Raw genomic sequence first — 23,700 nt, 5'->3', positions numbered from 1 at the left:
TAATGAGACAGAAGCATATAGTGATAAACATAACCTCAAAAAGTTTATAAAACTATATTTCACTTCAATATTTAATTATAGGATCATTATAAACTTATGATTCATATTAATTCTGTATAAACTATTATACAAAATTCAAAGGTTAATTTTATTGAATCAAAATAAGTTTACAACCACCAAAAGAAAAAATATTATAATAAATATATGTAAAGAACTCAAATTCCTAGAATTATAAGAACACAACATGGATTCTCAAGATTTATCAAATTGAATCATCTTTAGATATAAGCGATAAATATAAACTAATTTCTCATTCTTTTTGGTTTTATCCCTCTTCATTTTTCTTTTTTTTTTAATGAATATCTATTATTGGTAACATATGATGAAGCATTAAATTAATCCATTAATAATATCTATAATATTTGATTTGAACCATATAAAGGTTATATTTATATATTTTTTATTTCAAATCAAATCTTATAGTATATTTCTTCTTCACATCACTTTATTTGCTACAAAAGTAACACTTTATTGTGAAGATATTTTTTTATGAGTTTATATAGTAATTATAAACTCATATGGACTTACGCTTCATCCTTATTTTAGTATTACCTACTCCTTGAGTAATACTCAAAATATTATGAATCTTGAGCTTATAATTTTATCATTTATTTTGAGGATATAATATTAAATTTCTCAAATACTATCATAGTAAGGTATCAACTAATGACTTATCAGATAATTTAAATTGATCCCTAGATATTCTCAGGCGCTAGTTGTAAACTATACTGAAGTCTAAGTATCATAAAATTGAGTATTTCATACCTTTCTTGATCAGTTACCTCAATTATTTATTTCATAGAACTTTCAGTAATTAATATTATGTTTTGTTCAATTAATCTGATCAAGGTCTCACTCACTCAATACAACTTGTATATGCTCAAGCCATTTATTTCAGAAAGTATAGGAATATTTTTATTTCATAGAACTTTCAGTAATTAATATTATGTTTTGTTCAATTAATCTGATCAAGGTTTCACTCACTCAATACAATTTGTATATGCTCAAGCAATTTATTTCAGAAAGTATAGGAATATTTACAGAAATATAATAATATAACATTAATGCTTTGAGTTTCCGAAATATGATGAACGATTGATATCATCTATATTTCACCTTTGGGTGAAATATTAATATATCTAGTGTTCACTCAAGATCACTTATGGAGGACTGATACCATCCTTGTGGAATAGTATTGCTACCTTTGGGTATACAAACCTAAACTACAACAATATTTAAAACATTATCATCATACTTTATCACATAATTATTTGAAATAGATTCTCCTTTGGGATTATCTAAATCTCATAATTATATGTGCCATCGTGAATATTATTTTATTTAATGTCATTTAGGATGAATTCTACAATGTATTTTATAGATTATTGGTCTAGGTCACTTTGGTGGCTGCAAGACCAATACAAAAAGATAAAATACAATCTAAAATATCTCATGAATGATATGAACTTTATTGTAATTAATATCCCATAAGCCTATCATCCCAAGCTACTTTGGTAGCTACCAGTCAGATAAAACTTAGGAAGATAAATTACAAATAATATTCACTAAATTTCTTTATCCTGATTCATACTGCCATTATAAATATTATTTTTATTTAATATCATTTATGACTAATTTCATAATGTATTTTATAAATTATCGGTCCAGGTCACTTTGGCGGTTGTAGGACTAATACAAAAATATAAAATACAATCTGAAAATATCCTATAAATGATAAGACCTTTATTGTAATTCATATCACAAAAGTTTATCATCCAAGACCACTTTGGTTGCTACAAGTCAGATAAAACTTAAGGAGATGAATTACAAATAATATTCATCAAATTTCTTTAAGTAGTTCAATAATAGAATAACAACCATAATAATTATTAAACATTAATGCTAAGTAGTTCAATAATAAAATAATAACCATAATAATTATTAAACATTAATACTAAATAGTTCAATAATAGAATAATAATCATAATAAGTATTGAATATTAATCAACAAAAGAAAACTCATATGATAATCATGAAAACATATAAATCATGTATTCATGTGAAAGGTAAACATTATTTCATAATTTCAAATATATACATGTGAATAACTAATTAAATATCCAAGAATAATAATTAGATTTTATTTACCACATGTATAATCAATAATTCATATGAGAAACCTATAAAGTAAACCATAATTTATATTTTTTAATCAAAAAATAAATCTAATCAAATAACCAAAATATAATCATGATTAAATTCAATCATAATTATAATAAATCATATTTATCAATTTTATAATTGAGAATATAAACCAAATTTCTCAATTTCATAATGATAAAACTGTAAATACTTTATAGGATATAAATCAAAAATATGTAATTTATGAATGGCAGAACTATAATTTGGTAGAAATTAGACTCGAGGGTAAAATTATAAATATGTTGACAGAATATAAACTGAAATTATGAAATTTACAAAGGACAGAACTGTAATTTTGCAAAACCTAGCCTCGAGGTCAAAATCGTAATTATGCCAAAACCCTAATATGTGCCGTCGCCTACACGTGCGGCGCTGCCACTACTCGCGCGCGGCCATTGCGACGCTACGTGCGGCACTACCGCTACTCGCACGCGGTTGCTACGACTTTGCATGCGGCGCTGCCGCTGCTTGCGCACGGCCGCTACGACGTTACCGTCGGACGACGCGCACGGTTGGCCGCGGTTGTTGCCAGCACGCGGTCACTGTGGCGAAACCTGCCCGCGTGTTATCGCTGTCGCCACAGGGGCTGCCTCTGCCCACGAGCTGCTGCTGCAGCGGTTCCTGCCCATGCGTGGCTGTTGCCAGCGCACGACTGCAGCCACTACCTACGCCTGGCTGTTGCGGTTCCCGCCCGTGCTTGGCTGCCGCTTTGGCGCGGTCGCTACCGCTGCCCTTTGTCCACGGGGGCAGCGGCTACCGCCATCTGCGGCCACTGCCCTTCCGCAGGTGCCTTCTACGGGTGCCACCATTATGCGTGAGGGCGGCCATCGCCTTCACACGGAGAGGAGAAGAACTAGATCCTTCTCCTCTCTTCCTATCGATCACCTAGATTGATGGATTAGGGGATTAGGGGAAAGGGAGATTGAGAGAAAAACCTTAATCTCTCAATTGCTGAGATGGGATTAGGGGAAAGGGAGATTGAGAGAAAAACCTTAATCTCTCAATTGCTGAGATGCTACTCAGATGCACACTTAACCCCTAGAAGTCTGTCTATTTATAGGCGAAGCAGAGGGTCTAGGATAAGTTATTAGGAGAGTTCCTCCCATCAAGGATAAATTATTAGGAGAGTTCCTCCCGTCAAGGTTATCTCATAAGGAATCATACTTTAACATGAACTTCTTTTCTATTGGCTAATAACCATAATCAGAATCTAATCATATCTATAATCTAATCTAATCATATCTATAATATATCTTTCCTAATTAAATATGATCACATAATCTAACAGAACCAAGATATATATTTAATCTGACGAGAAGATTCCTCGGTCATCACAACATGAAGAAGGCCGTAGGCGATGTGTTCACCGTGAATTGCCAGACGAAGCGAACAAAAGGCGTCGACTGGTCCAAGCTGCCGGCGCATCTCCTGCGGCAGATCGCGGAGCTGCTGGTCGTCGACGTCTCCGACTACGTCCACTTCCGCGCGGTGTGCACCACATGGCGGTCCGCCGCCGTCGACCCTCGTCGCCGTCCTCCGCAGCTTCCATGGCTGCTGCTTCAACACGATCGCACCACCAACCGCCTCTCCTTCTTCTCCCTCTCCGACGCCAAGACGCACTCGATCAGGCTGCCCGATCGGGCCGGCGACTGTCACGTCTGCCTCTCCTGCGACGGATGGCTTGTCCTAAAAAAAGCCTCCTCACGCATCTGTTTGCTGAATCCCCTCAGCCGCACTCTGCTCGAACTTCCGCCGGTCTTCAATCTGCTCCGGGCGCCCCAGCTTCGCCGCTCTTATCCAGACATCACGAGCGACATCATGAAAAGGTATAACGTCCGTGCCATCGCCATGTCCTCGAATCCAAGAGCCAGACAACAACACTGCACCATCCTGGCTAGCTTCCGCTTCATGCCAGACTTGCCACTGTTAGCATCTCTCCGCTTATCCGATCGGTACTCGTGGACCTTGGTCGATCACTCGATCATGTACGACGACGTCATCTGCATCAAGGAGACCTTCTACACTGTTAACGAAGCCGGACAGGTCGCTGTGTTCAACTCCCGCCTTGAGAAGATGGCTGTGGTCGGGTCACCAACGAGAACCTCAATCTTTTTCCGGTCATGGCGTCTCGTGGAGTCGTCCAGCGAGCTGTTGGTGCTCCGCAATGTGGTCTACAGCAATCCTACAGTCGACAGGAAGAACCCCAACCGGCTCCCTGTGTATTCGACGGACAGAGTCGAGATCTTCCGCTTAAAGTCGATCGCAGGGGAGCTCTCTTTGGTGACAGCAAAGAGCTTAGACGACCAGATCTTGTTCGTAGGCTTCGGCCGCTCGTTCGCGCGGCCTGCGACCAGTTATCCTCGCGCAAGACGAAATAGCATCTTCCTCGCAACGGAGTACGACTTCATGCGCAACGACAACCTTCTCTGTCGTATCGAATCCGGCGAATACAACTTTGGAGATCAAATCATGGAACCGCTTCCGTCTGATAGAGTTGAAGACGAATCCATGGGCTACACATCCATATGGCACTCTCCAAGATTCTAACATAAACTCCATTGTCTTCTCTTAGATATCTTTCGCTAGATTTGCAGGTGACTCTCCCAAGTGAAGCAGACTTATAAATGCATGATTCTTTCTTATTTCTTATCATTTAATTTCCATTAATTACTTCCAGTCTTACATACTAATTGTTCTGTCCAATAGAGAACATGTACACCCTGCTGAATCTTGTTCTTGTTGGTGGTTTAAATTGAAGTTCTTTGTTTGCATAAGCAACGACCTAATGGAAACGTTAATCTTCTCTGGGATCATTGTGCTGAGCTGTTGAGTGTTTCTGAAATCATTGTATCAAGTGAAAGATCAACTGTCATCATCTATCTTGGAGAGGAAGAAGGCTGTGAGGCATGATAGAGGAGACCACCCAGAAACTAGTGGTGGTGAAGAGCTTGAGGCTATTGTGAAGGGATTTATATATTCATTCATCTCTCATCATCTCCTATTTCACTGTCTCAGACGCACATCAACACATTGACTGCACAGATCTAAGACTGGATTATTCGAAGAAAGCTTGCCAAAAGAACATGCATCAATTAAGCTTCTCGATGTTTCACGATCAGAACAGGGCACTTCGCATTTCGAGCGCAGTGGTCGCTGACGCTCCCCAGCAGCGCCCTGAGACCACACGGATCAGCAGATGGATCGAATGTACATATGCAATGTAGACCGAACGCCTCTCTTCACCTCTTAATAAAGCCGTAGCCATGGCTGCCCATGACCAACAGGTCCGCGCCCAGTTTGTCCACCATCTGACAGATGACTTCTCTTGCGTCTCCCACCGAGATCTTCACGTCCACCTTGACCTGATCCAGTTTGCAGAGAACGAATCCAGTTCAAAAGTGGAAGAACACGAACAATTTTCATGGATACTGCAACCTTACGTTGCCATAATCCTTGCAGATGTTCCTGGCTTTCTCCGTGACCGAATCAGCGAGGTCTCTGCCGTACATGTCCAATGTGGCGGTCACATCTTCTGCAAAGGATCGCCCTACAAAAGGAACAACGCAGAAAGATCTTCTCCTCTACTGCAACCAGAGGATCAAGAGAGCGATCACGCCTCGTACCTGTTTCTCGAACTTGAAGATCGGGTACGAAATCCTCTTGGGTACCGAACACGTGGTGTTCTCTTCCATTTTCTGTACACAGAGGGGACTCATTCTTCGTTCTGCCATGACGACACAGGAAGAGAGCTCGTACCTGTTCCATTCAATGCAGAGTAAACCGGCGGCGTAGGTCTCGCATAAAGGAGCACGATCATGTCCTTCGCCCCTGACCCATCGCCGGGAGCAGGCCGGACGAGGTTGCGCAGGCACCACCGCAGCGCGCTCAGGCTCTCCTCGCTCTCGTCCACCGCCACCACGATCCGCCGCTCCCTCGAACTCGCGACGTTCGCCATGGTCGCAGCTCCGGATCCCAGGCCGCCGGCTCTTATACTGACGTCCCGGGTTTCTCCGTGGGCGGTGGTTCTCCATGGTTTGGATTACGCGATCACTTGTTACCTCGACAACGGCGAGCAGCAGTTTTAGGCCGAGACGGTCTAGTGGGCACACGTGTTGATGAATGACTCGTCAGTGGAGGTGTTTTGTGTTTGCAGGTGGTTCGTGTAACCCATCGAAGCAAGGAAACAGGGGAAGGAGAAAGCGGGGGCGGCACACCGAACCAAGCGGGGTTGAATCCGCCACGGGAGGGTCCCCTTCCCTCTCTCTCCTCGTTGACTTCGTCTCACTAATCCCAGCGATAATAATCCGACATTTATTTTACATAATGGATAGGCTATTTAAATCAAGCCGATCCACACGTGCGCGGCCCACAAGCGTGCGGTAGCAACTACCTGCATGCGGTAACTAACCGCCCCCGAAATAATGCCACCGCATCTCACACGTGTCGAATCCGTCTCTTTCCAGCGACCTCTTCTTCAGCCTCCTCCTGTGCCCATCTCCTTTTTAACTCGGAGTAGAAGGGGAAGAAGACCGAGGCATCGACGACGGAGGAGGAAGAGAGAAAGATGAGCGGCGGCAAGTTGGAGACGCGGACGCTGCTTGACGAGATAAGGGACATGGACAACGGGTGGCTCTTCGACTTCGGCCACCCGCTCGTCAACCGCGTGGCCGAGTGCTTCTTCAAGGCCGCAGGGGTACCCTCGTCGTTTCCGCCTCCCGGCCTGCTCTTGAAGTTTCTCATTTTGCTTGACGCTTTTGCCCTTGCAGATCGGAGCCGTCCAAGCGGTGACTCGAGAGGCCTACTTCACCGCCGTGGAAGGTCAGCATCGCATACTTTCTTATGTATGTGTGCAGGTGCATCGACGGTTTGGTGTTTATGCAGGTAGTGGGGTTGATACCGGTGGGGTGGCGGACGTAACTGGTGGCAAGAAGAGAAGGTTCTCAGACCTTCGAGGTACTATGGAACGTTTCTATACACGGGCAATAAAAATAGTGGCTGATTGCATTTCTTGGTGTATACAGGAGAGAACTGTAAGAAGTCACTTGAAGCGATGGTAAGAAGTACACTACTTACAGTCTTTTACTGTGCAGCTGAGTACTGAGCAAGTGTTGTTATGTTTCAGGTAAAGAGTACTGGGAAGGAGTCATTTCAATGGGGTAACTGACGGCCTTTGGCTATGGATCTTTTATTGGTTTATTATTGGATTGGGAATTTGGTAGATGATTCTTCGCAGTTTTGGGTCTTTGGGATTCGGAAGAGAAGTTTAATCATCACCCATTAGCAAACTATTTATTAAGGATATCAGCACTCTTTCTATTTCTTTCCAAAGGGATCCGTTGATGTTCTTTTTGGTCTCTCTATGCATTTCATGGTGGAGTCCGAAGGATCTAACATAGATTTGAGTCCTTTTTAATAGCTTGAATTTTTTACATTTGTGGTAACTCAATTCAAAATCTGCATGGCTTGTTCAGATTCTCTTCACTTTGATAGAAGAAATTACTAGATGTCCATGTTTTCGTTATAGACTAACAAATATGACTTCCCATTCTCCTTGTTGCAGGGATGGCTGCTGGCATGTATTCTGGCCTAACCTATGGTTTAAAGGAGGCTAGAGGTTCTCATGATTGGGTTAAGTATCGTTCCTTCTTCTTCACTTGGATGAAGATGATGTGATTTCCTGATCTCTTGATGTTCTCATCTGCAGAAGAGCAGCGCAGTCGCAGGGGCAATAACGGGAGCTGCATTGGCACTGACAGCTGATGGCACCTCCCATGAGCAGATCGTCCAATGCGCGATCACCGGAGCTGCGCTCTCCACGGCAGCGAACCTCCTCTCCGGCATATTCTGAAGTGGGAGCCGTGGATGACATGGCTTGGAAACCCAGATTTAGGCAGTGTGTAGGCTGGCTGGCTTGTCGTAGGTAGATCTCTGGTTTTGACGACATCAGACGTTCTTCCGGTTGTATGAGACCGCTCTGTCTCATCCTTGCAGTCTCCATTTCGGCAAGCCTGTTCGTTTCATAAGGGCACTCTGTTTAGTCCTGTTTTGTTTCTCCTTTCTTTTCGTCGAAGTACCGGTGGATGGTATCCTGTCCTTTTCTACGCGTGCACTTCATTTCCTTTGCAGGTCTTCTTCCAAGAACAGCTTTGTTTCTGCTTGTGTTGACTTGGTTGGATGTATTGTGCTTAGGTTGTCTGCAACTTCTTTGCTCCTTAAGAAGATAAAGGCTGGAATGCTTTTTTTTCTCTCGCGATGCTGATTTTTTTTTTTTAATGTTGTACATGCTTTTATGCGTATCACATCTTTGGGTTAGTGCTATATTATTTGGTAATATGTTTGTGTCAAATTGGTAGTAACTATTTTTCGAATGGATAGTATCTATTTTTTGAATTGGTGTAATATTTGTTAAAAAAAATAATCGTCGATGTCTGAGTCAATTTGACATGATCTAAACTCGAGGGCGTAAGGGTGTTCGAGGTGGTGATTATAAGGTGGCTTCGAAGTGGAAGTGTCGAGCTCAGCTCCTGATGTGTTACATGTATAAGATGAGAATTTTTTCGTCACCTGACTCGTACGTCTCAGGTATATTTTGTTTTGTATCTTCGTCATAGTGAATTTCTCTTGATATATATTGAGTTTTCTCAACTCATACATTTTCTAGTAAAGTGTGGATTTTCTCAACTCACGTGTATCGAGTATATTTCGTCTTGTGCTTTCATCGTAGTAAACTTTTAGCAGTGGTCGAGTTTTTTTTTACTTGAATGCTTTAAGCACATTTTGTCTTGCATCTTTGTCAACATTTTTTTTTTTTCGTCATGGTGGATTTTAAATTCTTAATCTATCATGATGGGCTTTGAGTCCTTCCTTTGTCATGATAGATTTTAAGTCCTCCCTTCGTTATGACGGAGTTCAAGTTCTTGTTTTGTCGTGATAGATTTAGAGTCCTCCTTTGTTATGGTGGGTTTCAAGTTTTCCCTTTATCGAATTTTAGATCCTCTTACAATCGATGTTTTTTGAGATTTTTCCTCTAAAGGAACACTTGTCTTGATCATAGAAGGAGAGAGATCGATATCTTAATTATAAATTTTTCCTCTCCATATAGGATGAGTTTCATTCTTTTATTTGAGTTTCTAGAGACTTCAGTCTCTTTAGAGCCTCTCTAGAAGCTTTTAACCTCGCCCTTAGGGCCTCCTTAGGAGAGTTCTCCATCTTGCCCTGGTTCCTAGTAGGGTGGGTCGGTATTTGAGTCCCTCGATGTCGTCAATTCTGTAACAAACTAGTCATCGGTCATCTTACTCTTCTGCCTTAGGTTGGGATATCTTTCCTTTTGCATACAAGTTCCTCTTGATTCTCTGGCTGTTGGTCAATCATCTTGCTCTTCCACCTCAGGTTGGGATATCTTTCCTTTCTTATACAAGTTCCTCATGATCCTTTGGCCATTAGTTGGCTGAGATTTGTGCTCCGTCTTTGGACAATCCAAGGGTGCAGGAGGCGTCCCCCCCTTCATAGGAGGAGACATCTCCTGTGAACCCAAAAGTTTTTTGGGACTTGGAGTTTATGAAAAGTTCGTATGACTATGACTCAGTGGTAAACATGCCTCTCCTAGATCGCTTATGAACTAGGTATTGTATTTCGATTGAGTTTGATCTATAAGTTCTTCGACCCGGTCAACACCCTTTCAACCTCACACTTGTGTCTTTTTTGCTTATCTTGCGACACCTTCGAGGCGAGACTCTAACTTCCTCTCCACTCGGTGATAATGTTTCTGCCTTCGATAGTGGGGGATATCGTCTTTTCAAATGGCGTCCAACTCGTGGTGCTACTTAATAATGTTCATCAGAGAATGTTGAGGTGTAGATATTACTTCGATCCATACCTTTTCTGTCACTTGTTTTCAGTTATGCAAGGGGAAAAGTAGCCACTACCTAGCCATTCAAGGAGGTTTCAAGGTTAGTGGTACCCCTTCCAACTACAAAGGATCGAAGGAGCACTTCTTCCTCGTGAGTTCAAGTCAAGATTAAGGATTTAATTTCGCTTGGTTGGCACATTACATTCACAACATCCCTCCCTTCTTGTCGGATGAGGAGGCAGGTCAAGTGCTTCGATTGAGGGATATATTCTTTTCCTCCAAGGTAATTTGAAAGATGGATAAGAAATGGTTGATCAACATGGGTCTCAACCCAACTCCTCGAGATACAACCCGAACTTTTTATCGCTTCACTCGCCTCTTTTTTTAGTCCTTGGCCTTGTGATTTGGATCTATACAGGCATGGATTTATACTCTTTGGAGAGGAAGGCACCTAGCTCCTCGTCGGGCACGATGGAGCCCCGTTTGGCTCAGGTTATTGCTCATGAGCCATTGATAGAAGTGTTGGACCTGCCTCGGTCTGATTATCATAACAACGCCAACAAACTGAGGAAGAAATATAAGATCATTGCGAGAAAGGTTCCATGCCCTTAAAGGGATGACACACCTAAGGAGCCAACTCATGCCCGTGCCCCGCCCCCGCCCCTGCCCTCACCCCCACCTCCTCTGATACCATTGTTGAGGTGAAGGCTTGAGTGGTCGAGTTGGCACGTCAATTAGAGGATGCTAATCTGTGTCTAGTTGGACTCGCCAAATAACTAAAAGAGGTTTGGAGCAACAACCGAGCAATGGAGGATGAACTATTGCGACTCACCCTGCACTCAATGAGGATGCGCAACTCAGAGCTTGTCGAGAAGGTCACGATGGTGAGTGGGGAGGCTCGCGACCTAAGGGAAGTGCTAGAGGCTGAGCAACATAGTATATTATAGAGAGGAAGCGATAGCTGACTACATGGCATCCGTCGAGTTCAATAGGGGTCAAAAGAGGATAGGGGTCACCTTGCACCAATTCGGGCACCAAATCACTTTGGCTCGTTTCAAGGCAAGGTATCTTAAGCTAGTGCTCAAAGAGGATCCATTCATGGACTACCTTGATGATGACCAAGATACCCTTTGATGATAGCCCCGACTCGTCACTCGTTTTATCGCCTGAGTTGTCGTCTCCAATTGTTGATCTCTTATTTGGTCATCAGGTTAGTCTACCTAACTCATTCCTTTTGTTTGCCCTATTAGCATTTTATTTTGACAGTCCAGAGCTTCATCTTGGATGTAGAAGCCCGATCTGGTTGATGTAATCATTCTAAAAGTAATATATTTTTTTTCTTATTCGTAGTTGGCACTTTAAAGATACATCATACAACCAACACCCTAGGCCTTGCAGGCAAACATTCGAGGCTCGTGGCATAGTCCTCCCTGGCCTGATCCCAAGGGAGGCCTTATGGGTAAAACTTCTTCAAGTTTGCAACATCCTCTGTTGTCGCAAGGTAATATATTCCATCTCGAATGACTTTGATGACTTGGTAAGATCTTTTCCAGTTTGGCGCTAGCTTCCCTCGGGACTTGGTTGGGTCATTGACCTTATATTTTCGGAGTTAGAGCTTTCGTTGAGAGGATTGACGGGTGTACGTTCCTACAATATCAGACCCTCCTTCTAGTACCAAAAATGTTAAGGAAAATTATCGTCGATATTTGAGTCAACCCGATGTGGTTCAAACTCGAGGGTATAGGAGTGTTCGAGGTGGTGACTAAGGTGGCTCCAAGGTTGGAGTGTTAAGCTCCTAAGGCACTATCTACACTAAGATCAATATCAAATTTTTTTTTTTTTAACTTAGTTCTTCCGACGCTCAAGTTAGTGATCGAGATCTCTTAGTGTATGTGAGTTTTTCTTGAAAAGATAACCCCTTGGGGTAGCATCGGGATTAGGTTTTATACTTGATCTTGAAAGAAATAATCCGTTATGTGAGTGGTAAGGGAGAGACAGCCTGAATGATTACCATAGACTTTTGTCCATATAGACAAATAGGTGAAGGGTGACATGATATTTTTCCTTCGATAATAACTTTTGTGTTGAACGATGATTAACGATTAATATATTTCCTATCAGCATCTATTCATCGTGGTTCTTAAGGTGCGATGACCGAAAGATTGAATTGGTTCCACACGTCAGACGACCAGCGGAAATATGAAATTGGTTGGATTCCCGACGGACGATCTGCACGCCTCGGATCAAAATAGAGGCTGAGGAAACATAATAACAAAAAAGAACAATCTCATATAAATTTGATACGTAGACAGAATTAATCACATGAAGAACAGACTATATATATATATGTATGTATATTCACACAAACATCAATTGCATACAAAAGCCATGTTGATGAGATGGTGAAGCCATCTCACATACACATCATGGATATCAGTGTGGTTCCTGTGATACAAAGTAAAATAACCTCATCAAGCAACTTTGTGTGCTCGGCTATGAGACACCGAAGAATCATCTCTTTTTGAACCTTCAGGTTTCCTGGCCCAAGCAGGCGCTTGATCAGGGCCGTAGCGGTAGTCATAGAAGAGCTCCTCACCTGCTTCAATGTGTTCTTTGGCAAAAATACCCACTCGATGATCGCCGGCTACCAGCATAACCTGCAGAGGTTAATATAATATCATCAGGATCTCAAAACAAATGATAAGTTGTTGGATCTAAGTTGGTCTTGTTCCCACCCTAGTTTTATCTGAGATCATAACGTATATGTCCACAGTGTGCATGATGCACTGTCATAGATGAGAAGCACCAATATGATTTCTTAGATGCACTGTTATACAATTCGTTGAAGTTTTTAACCTTTCAGAAGGAGAATTTGCGATGCAGTATGAAGGACATCAAACAAACTCCTTACACTTAGTATTTCCAAGAAAAGAAAAAACCAATTTTAGTAGTTTTTAAGTCAATGGTAATATTAGTATGAACAAAACAATTCATGCGGAGCATATAAAAATTTTGAAGTGAGAAATATCAATTGACGAAATCATTAAACTTGTTTCCTAGACGATTCTGAGTGGGCATAAAAAGGTTGGTCTGGCTGCAATGACCCTTGCTTATAATTTGATGATAATTAGACGTGGTGCCTCTCGTTCTCCATAGTGCTTTACTACTGACTCATGCCTCCATTTTTCTCATAACTTTCTGGAGGTTTTATGCGAAAAAGAGACTTGAAAGCCTTTTACTCTATAGTTCAACCCATGGTTTAATCCAACTTATGCTACTCCACGATCTATAATAAAAATCTAATCATGAAAATACCAAGACTGAGCATACCTTGGCATAGCAATTTGGATTCGATGAATGATTTGCAAACTTCAGCTTGTCACCCTTGCGATAAGCATCCAATACATACTGCATATAAGCAACAGGCACATTTATGTTACAAAAGGATAAAAATAATCTTCTATCAACAACGAACTATATCCAGTGAATTATATGCTTCTTGTCAGGTCAACAAGAAGAGCAATGAGAGTCAGGGATACACAGATCTATTGCTTGATTGAATATCACATGTAATAAAATCTGACGTCCAATTTTGAATGGAAATTTAGTAGAAACAGCCAAGATGGTACCTGATCATTCAAGTCAAAAAGAAAAGATGAGTTTGCACGGTCATAAATCTTCCCCCGTTTATCTGCTTCTCTATGGGAAATCAATTCACCAGTGTATTCTCCGAGATAATCATTCTTGTTAACCGGATTCTATTAACCACACGAGGGGAGTATTAATTACAATGTCAAAATTACAGCAAATGTAATACCTATCGTCGATCTACTAACCCTAATAAAGGCTCCCCATCCAGCAACATCGGACCTTGCCAACAAAATCTATGCAAACGGAAAAGAGAAGTAGAACTAGTACGCATAGTATTTTGGTATAAAGCACCATAAAAGATGATGTAACATTGCAACGGTAGTGCACACTCACTCTTTCCTGCTGCTTTAGAAGGAGCTTCATGTTGCCACAGTGATAGCCATCACCTCGATCTGATGGCTCACCTAGGGAACCATCTCCACAGCTGCACAAGTAGAAAGCATTTTCTTGTGTATATTATGCCCTACAATAGTATAATCATCTAGCTCCTAGAAAGAAAACTACATTAGATCTACTCTTTCTGTCAAACTTATTTCAAAAAATTAAATAGGATGATTTAGTGAAAATATCAATATATTTGTACTTGCTTTCGTTTCTCCAAAATTCCATCAACAACAAGAGTAGAAGCACCAAGAACTGTTCTGACACAACAAAACCATGACCAATAAAACACAAAATTAATTAGGGCATAGACACTAAAGGAGGAAACAATTTTATTCCAGTAACCAGATTTGCAGGCTCTATGAAACAACTAAACCAGCCTTGTTTTATATTCACTTAATAGAAACTGAGGATGCTCTTTATAGTAACATGATAATCTGGAAATCTAACATGATTTGTGCACATAAAGTTCTTCCACAGCAAAGGATGATGCTTGGTCATGCATAATAAAGGATTCATAAACTCAATTGACTAAAATCATTAAAAATGAAGAAAATTATCACAGAACAACAAAATTACCTAACCCAACAATTCCTGCAGACATCAGGATCGCATTCACGACCCGCTGCAAAGCAAGGACACTGCCGGCTTCTGCACTGACTCTTGGCACAATGGCATCCTCGGAATCGGTTTTTGCAACCCTTTGAACACCTGCATAAAAAAAAATTCATAAATGAACCAGAAAATGACAATTATACTTCCAGATGACCTACAAAAGCTCACAGCAATCTTATATCATTTCCTCCAATAGGAATTCAACATATCACTTCTGATTCCCATTTACAATTGCGTACGTCAACATAAACTCAAACCACAGCCTAGCATGTTATATTCTCAATATAATGTCTTAATTTTCATGTAAAAAAGTATTGTTCAAAGAAGAAAGTTACTGTGTATATAATTGTTTATAGATTGATGAAAAAATAGCATACCCACAATACTTCTCACAGCAAGTTCCGTTGTGCATACAAGGGCACTGTTTCCCACACATTTGTTGGCAACCACATGGTGTGTACTGTTTACATGACTGCTGTTTACCATCAGCAATTCTTTTGCGAATATAAGGGTAGCCAGCAGATTTCCAGGTGTATTTAAGCTTCCGTGTTTTTCCCCTTCTTCGCAATATTCGTGTTCTTGTGGGCATATCTTGATCCTACAATGTTAACATCAACTCATTTAGAGTAAGCATCTAGAACTTGATATATTTGATATATAAAACCATCTGCATAAATAATGTGTCCAGAGTTGGAGAGCAACTATTAAGCATCCGTAGTTACCTAACAGCTTCTTAGCTAAATTAGAGAAGTTATATAGAGAAGAGAGGAAAATGATAATGCACAGAGAAAATTAGTTTGATTTACAACCTCAGAATTTATTGTATTCCTGTAGGAGCTGAAAGAGTCAACAATATGCAGTGCAATGAGAGACAATATATAGAAGTCGACAAAATCAGTTTACTTAACAAATTCCAAATATTGCCAATATTTTTTTTATGTTTGCATTTGGATCTTAATTATAAACTTCTAGGGTAGTCCAAAAGCTCATTAGAAAAAAAGAAAACGTTGACGAGGAAAATGAGTTTCAAAAAGGGAAGCCAACCAGATCGCTTGGTTGGTATTGAGAAAGACATTACCATGAAAACACAACCACACTAGGGAATTGACTATTCTTCTGAATAGAGATTAAGAACATGTATTTGCATACAGTTCCTTCAGAGTTGTCCCATTCCTTCCTCAGGTTTCCCAAATGACTATTTTATAACTTTAGAACCATGTAAGCTAAGAGATGGTGAGGAAAAATTTCCTTGCAGAGGTTTCATTAATTTTCTAGTTGACAGTTGCATAATTCAGACAGTTTTAAGAGTCACCCTACTCAACCAAAGGTTAGTAAATCAAGGTTCGCCAAACCGTGACATACCACTTGCTATGGGCGATACATACTGGTTCGATAGGAGATTGGTACAGGTGGCATATACTAGTCTATCGGTATGTCCAACCGTACCATGTGTCGGTACATCGGTATGGACCGGTAAAACGAACCATGTAGTAAATTATTATTTCCTTATGTTGTAGAATAATCTAATAATTTCAATCATTTCCCTGTAACAGGAAGTTTGCCATTGTAATGTCAAATATGCTGGTGTTTTACAACGCACCATATGTTCCTGATCTGTCCTCCCACTGTCATCAAAGCATGAATTTGCTAAGATGGGTCTGCTCGCTAGGGAAGCTCCATAGCTGGCCATGTAATTTGCAACTTCCATGCATGTCTTCAGGCCAGAAAGTAGGTTTCTTGCTATGAGGCAACTGCAGAGAATGAGCATTAAATGAATGCAGATTAATGACATGAATAACAAACAAACCAACTGGGAGAACAACCATCACTACAGATGTGTGGACTAAAATTTAAAAATTAGCTTCAGCTCTTCGTTTGGGCTAAAAAATAACTAAAAGAGACACAAATGACAAGAATATAGAGTCATTATGTGATAATTCTCCAAACTGCCCTTGCACCAGTTCTATTTTTCATAGAACTCATGGAACTCATTATGACTGAAGTCTTCATGAACAACAGATATTGCAAAGTTAATCCTTCTAGCTCTTGTTTACATTGTTAGCTACAAAGAACAGACTGTAATTCTTAAATGCATCTATCAGTCACTTGACAATGAGCAGGATAGCTTTACCAGTAAATGCATCAACATTAACATAAATTCACCTCTACCCATGTACTGACTTACTAGGTGGCATTTCTTTTTATCCAAAGATCAATAGAACACATCTTGCTTGACAATTTAATAACAGAGGCAAGTCACTATGTCCTTCAGGAACCATGGAAAAGCAACAAGAATGGGACAATCAAGCATTATATTTTTAAAAATGTATTTTACATATAAGTTATCTCTTTACACTATTCATCTTATAAAAAATGTCTCCAAAACATTATATTCTTTTGACTAAATGGTAAACAAGATAAGGATTTAGTAGCATACCAGTTTTCTCCAAATATCTCTATCCCCTTCAAGTATAGATCTTTCTCCATAGTGTTCCAATCATGAGCGGTTTCATTCCTGTTAGAGCAAGAGGTCTTTATCATGGTAACTTGAGTAATACCTTTTGTTACGTCTTCTATAGTATTACTGCTGCTACCAACACGAACATCGTTCCCAGTAGGATGTTCAACATACTTGTCTATAACTTTCTCCAGTTGTTGATTTGGAGCAGGTGACTCAAAATCCGGACATTTACTACCAGTGCTTGAATCGGGATGTCTGTCTGAGAAATCCTCATGCATCGAAGGAACCTCTGAGTAAGATGGTTTCTTCCGCTTTTTGTCAGAAGCCATCAAATTTACTTCGCCAGGCTCATGTTCTCCCAGTAATCTCTTTCCATTATTTGATGTCTTGTGCTTGTCTATATTTTTCAGTGGAACATCTGATGTGGTGTCTATATCATCAGTATCTTCAGAATCTTGTTTACCCGTTCTATTGGAAGTTTCTGACAAAATGATGGGCGTGTTAATATTAGTGCATATTTTCTCAGAAGCAACTGGTTTCGCATTCTCATCATCAGGATTTGAGTCTTCAGATTCAGAGGGTAATGAATTATCAAGTCCCTCTGCTAATGTTTTAGGTTCTATCTCATGTGTAAATTTGGTACCAAAAGTACCACTTGATTGAGCTTGACAATCTTCTTTTCTCTGAAAAAAGATGAAAAAACATGTCAGCTATTTCTTTGATTGTTAAATGAACAAAAAAGTCCAGCTGTATCTCTCACATCCTAAATAGTCCTCTGTATGCCATCTGCAACCTAACATACCAAGGTGTTCGCCCTAATAAGGAAAGGAAAAAACAGTCTTATTCACCTGCTCAATATTGTTTTCACAAGGTTCAACTGCAGTAACTTTCCGAACTAAATTATGAGCACATGAGTTAATTTACCTACTCATGATGATATGATGTTTTAGGCATTCACAAGCATATACTTCGATTTTTTATTATCTGTTAGCCTCTCTGTTACACAAATGAAAAAAACAATACTGAAGCTCCTCAACAATAATCCATACATCAAGATAGTAGCTGGAATCATCATGAATAACAAGTCAATGGTACAATGCCATTACAATGTTGCCATTTGATTAAATAGCACATCACTTAAATCCCAAACCAGCTCACACCTGAAACCAAAAGGACTCCAACAACTGACAACAGAGCCTTGAATGAACTGAAACATAAGTGATGCTTAGGAGTCATAAACAGCAAAAAGATCTAACAGCACATTACACTCAATTTTGTATCACTAAACCTAATGTTATTTGACATTTTGAACTCATCTATTTTTGAACTCAATTTTGACATTTTGAACTCATCTATTTTTGAACTCAATTTTGACATTTTGAACTCAATTTTGTATCACTAAACAGCAAAAAGATCAGAATTCATTCCAGTACATTAACTCATCTATTTTTGAAGGCCATCTATCTTTTTATCATTGCAATTTATGTATATAAATTTCTCAAGTATTTTCTTTCGCTATGCTCATCCTAGCTCAAAACATCCATCCAAGAATTTTAAGATGACCATTAAATATGTTTTACAAGTGCAAACAACATTTATTGACAGAAGATTGTACAACAAAGATCACCATTCAATAAGAAAATTGGCAGCACACAAACATCAAACGTTAATCCCAAGCAATCACTAAATTCAAGGAGTTCAGGGATCACATAACATTCTTTCAGTGATATCATGAATAAAAAACTATTTCTCTCTTTATGGTTGACCAAAAATTTATTACAAAGATACTCTAAAGACAGCATTCAAGGATTTTAGTGCTTCACTAAGTATGTGAATCATACCATAAGGTAGCATTGATCACCACAAGGTTTCCTATTTTCTTCAAGGTCGAAAGCACTAGACTGCTTTTCGTTCTGTCAAGCAACAGTTATAAAAAAATCATAAAATGTTCTTAAAATCTTGGAAGAAGAAAACTTTGAAGAATATGACTCACAGAGATGACTAAGTTCTGAGAACAGCCATGAAGTCTACAATCAAAAATCTGCAAGCAGTAGCATCTAGTCAGTGAAGGTATCATGCCTATGAATAAACCAACTTTAAGAGAAGCTTCTTGAAGACAAAAAAGTTGGAATGAAGTTAAAACCTACCAAGCAACGACGACAGAAGAGATTATCAAAAGAATCTAAAGCAGCATTGAGAGACTTATCAGAAAACAATCTTCCTTCTGAATCTTTTTCATCAGAATCTTTCGGCTCGCTTCTGTGCTTCTTGTTATGTTTTGACAGAAGCATTTCATACCTATCCTGCAAAAGAAATTTTATGTATAAGCTGAAATTTATAAGCATCTTAAAGCACGACATCTGAAACGAATTTTCATCACTAATGCATCAAAGCTCTCATGTTTCTGCCATTCAAGATACCTCAATTTCATCATGAGTTGCATCAATAAATTGGTGAAGAATATTGAGGACTTCCTGATTAATCCCATGCTCTTGAATGGCCTTCCTGCACACAGAAGATGAAAATATTACATTGTGTAGATGAAAAGAAAAAATAAACCATCAGCATCAAGTCAACTTGACATCCGTAAATATAGATATTATAATGAAAACAACCTTCTTATAATTTTACTGTCTGATAATGATTTTACACAGCCAAGGCAGCTAAATTTTATTATTACACCAACAAGCAGAAAAGGGAAGTTATCAAACAAAGAAAGAAAAGCAAAAATACTGAAATCATCAATGGTATATATCAAATTGAAATATACTCGTTTACCAAATACATTGCAAATTTTGAATCAACCTAGAGCCTAGACTATATTGAAGAAAACTTAAACCAAGTGCACCATCACATATAGTCTATAGCTTCTGATTTTCATCATATTTATTGCTTACATTCTGCATTATAAATTGGCATTTAGATGGATTTTTTATTCTCCTATGGAAGATTTTCTTGTATGCACCGAATGTTCATAATGAACCCACCATAGTCAAGAAAAAGAGAGCCTGACAGTATGAAGGTTGAAATGCAGTGGCTGGATGGCAATGGGCTCAACTAAATTCTTTGGGGTGCCAGACCTAAAAAGAGGTTCAGAAAAAGCCACGAGAACAACAACAGACATCTTTCATATCCAGTTGGAAAAAAGCATCATCCAAGGGAGAGATACCTGACATAAAAACTTGAAAAACTACTGATGCTTCTTAAATTGTGGGTAGGCCAAGCACAATAAAGTGTAAGAGTTATCATGTTTAAACAAGTAATTTTGAGCACTTAAAGGTGCGTAGAATGGTAGCATACCTACCATTTATGCTGGTGAATAATGTTCTATTCCAATTTATCATAGTGTAATTATGTTCTGAAGAAAATTTTACATGAACAGATTAGAAATATTTGAGGACTTTTAATCATAATAAGAAAGAAAGAAAGAGAACAAAGAACCATTTAATCCAAATGAATCAATCATACAAAAAACTTGTAACATTTATGGAAAAACACTTCAACCCCTAAAGTGATTTGATAAGAGAAGTGTAAAGTCGAATATCACATTTCACACCATCTATCTTGTTTACAACTGAAATATGTATTATGTGGTAACTGATATGGTGTAAATCGAATTCACTATATTCCCTTCCCATCAAAAGAGACCAAGATTTATAAGTATTACTGAACCTGGCAGAAATATTTCTCAGACAATATGTCCTTGCAAATAGTAACTTACTGACTCTCTAGATACATGCTGTGTGGGAAAATTTTGTTCAAAATTTAGTGTTTGACGTACATCCCTATGAATGTGTGTGCATGATGAATGTGAACCATTAAAGAGGGGGTTCCAGACCTCGGGGGCACTATGTAACTCAATCCGTTATAGGACTATTGGTGGATTATTTTTGTTCTAAAAGAAACTAGAGATAGAGGAGTATTCAAGGAGATTTTATCAATATAAGGACTGGTAAAGTCAAGTAGTTACAGAAGTAAGATCTCAGACTCCTGGAAGAAAAGTGAAATATATCTTGAGGTTTCACCATGCAAATTTAATGAAACTTGCCACTGCTTTGAAACAATAAATTCAAAATATCACAAAAGTTTGACACGGCTTAGTATGTGAAGAAGCACTGTTGGGGACATCCTATAATTTTTTGACTTGAAACAAAGGTTTTTGATACATTGCTGATATGCAACAAAGAAGGGAGATTGTAGAATAGCATATCAATTTCCAATGTAAAAGAAAATGCAGTTTTGAACCACTATAATTCTTTCCGCTATGTGCAACGCATCACAAGCCCTGCTAGGAAAGGTAAATAATTGGTGCAGCAATGTTTACCACAAGATCTGATCTTCCCCTTCAGAGAATTCATGTTTCTCTTCCTCTGGTTCTGCAATTTCTTCATCAGTATCACTACAGATGAGTGCCTCGTTGCCAACTGGATCATAATAAATCCGTCTCCTTCCAACAACAGACTGATCTTCAGCCATTCGTTGATTTCTGCATTGTGTAATGTGTTAGTGTAGCAAATACCAAGAAATTGCAACTTACGAAAAGAGGAACTTTAGCTGGTATAGATTGTCTGCCAAAAGGTGTTGATTCTGTACAGAGAACTGTAGCAGAGGAAATAATAAGTAACTAGGAAGAAAGCTATGCATATATTAGAAATTATTTTGTAAGGTTAGCTTGAGTGACTTCAGGTTATTGGATTGAGGTCAATATAGAATGCACATCTTACATATTATCTGGACTAAGACAAGGAAAAACAAAAGATGATATTATGTTGATCATTATTAATGGTCATGAAAGATACGAACATTGTTCACAAATAGCATGATTTAAGTGATAAACAAACAAATGCAACGGTTATTCAGGCAAATAAGTAGCAAAATTTTCATTGCATATCCATGTACTAACTTCAGAATGTTTTTCACAATTTTCTGGCAATATTAGCATGGTAAGGATGTATTTTCAGAGAGACAGAAAGAAATATCAAGACCAATACTTGAAGTTCTCAACTTCTTAAGGATTTAGCTTGATTTTGACCACCCATGCAAGGCACAATACTTAGGTATCAAGATCTGTTCCACGATTGAAACAAACAAATGTAACATGCTAAAAAAGCATAAATCTTTACCAAAAAGGTAACTGTTTTAAATAGTAAAAAAATAGTTAACAAAAACAAACCAATCAGCATTTTACCACTTGACTTCCTGATTCATCTCATTTTATATTCATGTAAACAAAGAACATGTTACAACTTGGCATTTGACTAAAATTTTGCAATATCCAATTTTCTTCTTTTTAATTGGGTGTTCATATATAAAAGGAACAGAAAAAAAAACACAAATGTATTGATACAATTCCGTTTGATCCGATTTCAGCAAGTAAAACCTAATGTGAAAGAAAATTTAGAAATGGTGACAATGATAGATTCTTCAGTACTTGTTTAAGAATATCCATGTGGTGTATGGTGGAATTTTTTCGACAAAAGGAAGGTTGAGGAGGCGCACGACACTCTTGTTGCCGCCATTATTTCCAATCACCACCGTCCCCGACGACAAAACCTCCTCCTGGTTGTGCACGACCTCCTTATCCCCCGATCCATTTAACACATCCCATCCGCTCAACGTACAAGGAGCGCTTCCCATCCTAGTCGATAGCAAGTTCTCCCCTTTCGACTGGTTCGATGAGCTCCTCGTGGCGGCTTCCGCCGCAGCAGCCAGATCAAAGAGATTGCAGGTGTGGAGCCGAAGATTCTTGCTGTTCGTCTCGATTTTCTCCTATCGGGATCAAACAAACATCCGGCTCAATCCGATAACGGGGAATTTCAAGGAAAACAAGGGTTTAGAGGCATTACTCTGATGGAAACCAATCTGGATGCCTTGATTTGCTTCTTCATCTGGGACAATTTCCATGACAGATTAGCAATCCCTTCCCTCCCCTGCTCTCCCTCCACCCTCTGTGACGGAAGAATCGTGCGAAATACTAAGAAATTTGGATTGGCTTTCAGGAATACCACACGAAAAGTGGACGAAGAGATCTACAAATCGTGGAAAGATCAGACCTTAGATCGATTGGAAGAGGCGTCGCCGGCGCGGGAGGAGGTAACCATGGCGGCTGCCTGTCACCGAGCGAAGCATCGAACGGGGCCGGGCAGAATTGGCCGAGCTTTTTGAAGGTACCGAAGTAGATTTATTTCCGATACCTAAACGATTACCGGACGTCAGGACTCACGTCTTAGCGGCTCATCATTTGTGGGTTCCACCATGATCGTGTGGTCTGAATTAACTTGTACCCCAGCGTGTTTCCTTGAGGTGTGCTCGCTGTTGTTTGTTATCTCCACAGGTTTTCTCTTATTTATATTCCTTCTCTTTTCCCCCGTTTCCTTTCCCTCCTCTCCTCTCCTCTCTCTTCGCTCTCTTCATAAATTAGCTAACAAATATTTGCAATCGTCATAAGCTCTAAAAATTAATTGGATTGTGATGAAAAAGT

At 39.4% G+C, this 23,700-nt stretch overlaps 4 protein-coding genes across 6 annotated transcripts; 2 read left to right on the top strand and 2 right to left on the bottom strand.

Moving 5' to 3' along the window:
- Positions 1-3,600: 3,600 nt before the first annotated feature.
- On the top strand, positions 3,601-4,809 carry LOC135679293 (uncharacterized). Its single transcript, XM_065192839.1, has one exon. The coding sequence runs from the start codon at positions 3,601-3,603 to the stop codon at positions 4,807-4,809; it is 1,209 nt and encodes a 402-aa protein (XP_065048911.1).
- Positions 4,810-5,217: 408 nt separating this feature from the next.
- On the bottom strand, positions 5,218-6,236 carry LOC103996900 (universal stress protein PHOS32). The gene is made up of 5 exons (XM_009417961.3): positions 6,019-6,236; positions 5,886-5,957; positions 5,703-5,809; positions 5,506-5,624; positions 5,218-5,436 (listed from the first exon to the last, which is right to left on the bottom strand). Exons 1-5 carry the CDS (start codon positions 6,215-6,217, stop codon positions 5,355-5,357), a joined length of 579 nt encoding a protein of 192 aa, XP_009416236.1. The 5' UTR covers positions 6,218-6,236; the 3' UTR covers positions 5,218-5,354.
- Positions 6,237-6,787: 551 nt separating this feature from the next.
- LOC103996909 (outer envelope pore protein 16-2, chloroplastic) lies at positions 6,788-8,507 on the top strand. Its single transcript, XM_009417973.3, has 7 exons — positions 6,788-6,955; positions 7,029-7,080; positions 7,144-7,215; positions 7,284-7,315; positions 7,385-7,418; positions 7,823-7,890; positions 7,967-8,507. Exons 1-7 carry the CDS (start codon positions 6,827-6,829, stop codon positions 8,108-8,110), a joined length of 531 nt encoding a protein of 176 aa, XP_009416248.2. The 5' UTR covers positions 6,788-6,826; the 3' UTR covers positions 8,111-8,507.
- A 3,918-nt stretch (positions 8,508-12,425) lies between these two features.
- On the bottom strand, positions 12,426-23,426 carry LOC135585437 (histone-lysine N-methyltransferase EZ3-like). Of its 3 annotated transcripts, none has more exons than XM_065185258.1 (17): positions 23,273-23,426; positions 23,066-23,167; positions 22,651-22,988; positions 21,544-21,705; positions 19,640-19,724; positions 19,367-19,522; positions 19,213-19,260; positions 19,061-19,132; positions 17,196-17,902; positions 16,359-16,509; positions 15,136-15,356; positions 14,723-14,854; positions 14,096-14,186; positions 13,948-13,995; positions 13,741-13,869; positions 13,442-13,519; positions 12,426-12,768 (listed from the first exon to the last, which is right to left on the bottom strand). In XM_065185258.1, the coding sequence occupies exons 1-17, from the start codon at positions 23,318-23,320 to the stop codon at positions 12,583-12,585; spliced, it is 2,754 nt and encodes a 917-aa protein (XP_065041330.1). In that variant the 5' UTR covers positions 23,321-23,426; the 3' UTR covers positions 12,426-12,582. The 3 variants fall into 3 exon arrangements, with proteins under 3 accessions (XP_065041330.1, XP_065041343.1, XP_065041337.1); XM_065185271.1 differs by having other exon boundaries at positions 23,066-23,193; positions 23,273-23,399; XM_065185265.1 differs by lacking the exon at positions 13,948-13,995.
- Positions 23,427-23,700: the final 274 nt, after the last annotated feature.

Source organism: Musa acuminata, chromosome BXJ1-1, assembly GCF_036884655.1.
Source record: "Musa acuminata AAA Group cultivar baxijiao chromosome BXJ1-1, Cavendish_Baxijiao_AAA, whole genome shotgun sequence".
Classification (NCBI taxonomy): domain Eukaryota; kingdom Viridiplantae; phylum Streptophyta; class Magnoliopsida; order Zingiberales; family Musaceae; genus Musa; species Musa acuminata.
Note: the sequence above shows the minus strand (reverse complement) of the source record. Positions and strands in the feature narration are given on the sequence as shown.

Coding starts and splice junctions, on each gene's coding strand:
- LOC135585437 (XM_065185258.1), bottom strand. CDS start 23,320: ATGGTTACCTCCTCCCGCGCCGGCGACGCCTCTTCCAATCGATCTAAG. Junction 19,725..21,543: donor GGGGAAGATCAGATCTTGTG/GTAAACATTGCT, acceptor TTCTGTGTGCAG/GAAGGCCATTCAAGAGCATG. Junction 17,903..19,060: donor GTGATCAATGCTACCTTATG/GTATGATTCACA, acceptor ATCTTTTTTCAG/AGAAAAGAAGATTGTCAAGC.
- LOC103996909 (XM_009417973.3), top strand. CDS start 6,827: ATGAGCGGCGGCAAGTTGGAGACGCGGACGCTGCTTGACGAGATAAGG. Junction 7,216..7,283: donor AAGGTTCTCAGACCTTCGAG/GTACTATGGAAC, acceptor TGGTGTATACAG/GAGAGAACTGTAAGAAGTCA. Junction 7,316..7,384: donor AGAAGTCACTTGAAGCGATG/GTAAGAAGTACA, acceptor GTTATGTTTCAG/GTAAAGAGTACTGGGAAGGA.
- LOC103996900 (XM_009417961.3), bottom strand. CDS start 6,217: ATGGCGAACGTCGCGAGTTCGAGGGAGCGGCGGATCGTGGTGGCGGTG. Junction 5,810..5,885: donor TCTTCAAGTTCGAGAAACAG/GTACGAGGCGTG, acceptor TTCCTTTTGTAG/GGCGATCCTTTGCAGAAGAT. Junction 5,437..5,505: donor GGCTACGGCTTTATTAAGAG/GTGAAGAGAGGC, acceptor GTGTGGTCTCAG/GGCGCTGCTGGGGAGCGTCA.
- LOC135679293 (XM_065192839.1), top strand. CDS start 3,601: ATGAAGAAGGCCGTAGGCGATGTGTTCACCGTGAATTGCCAGACGAAG.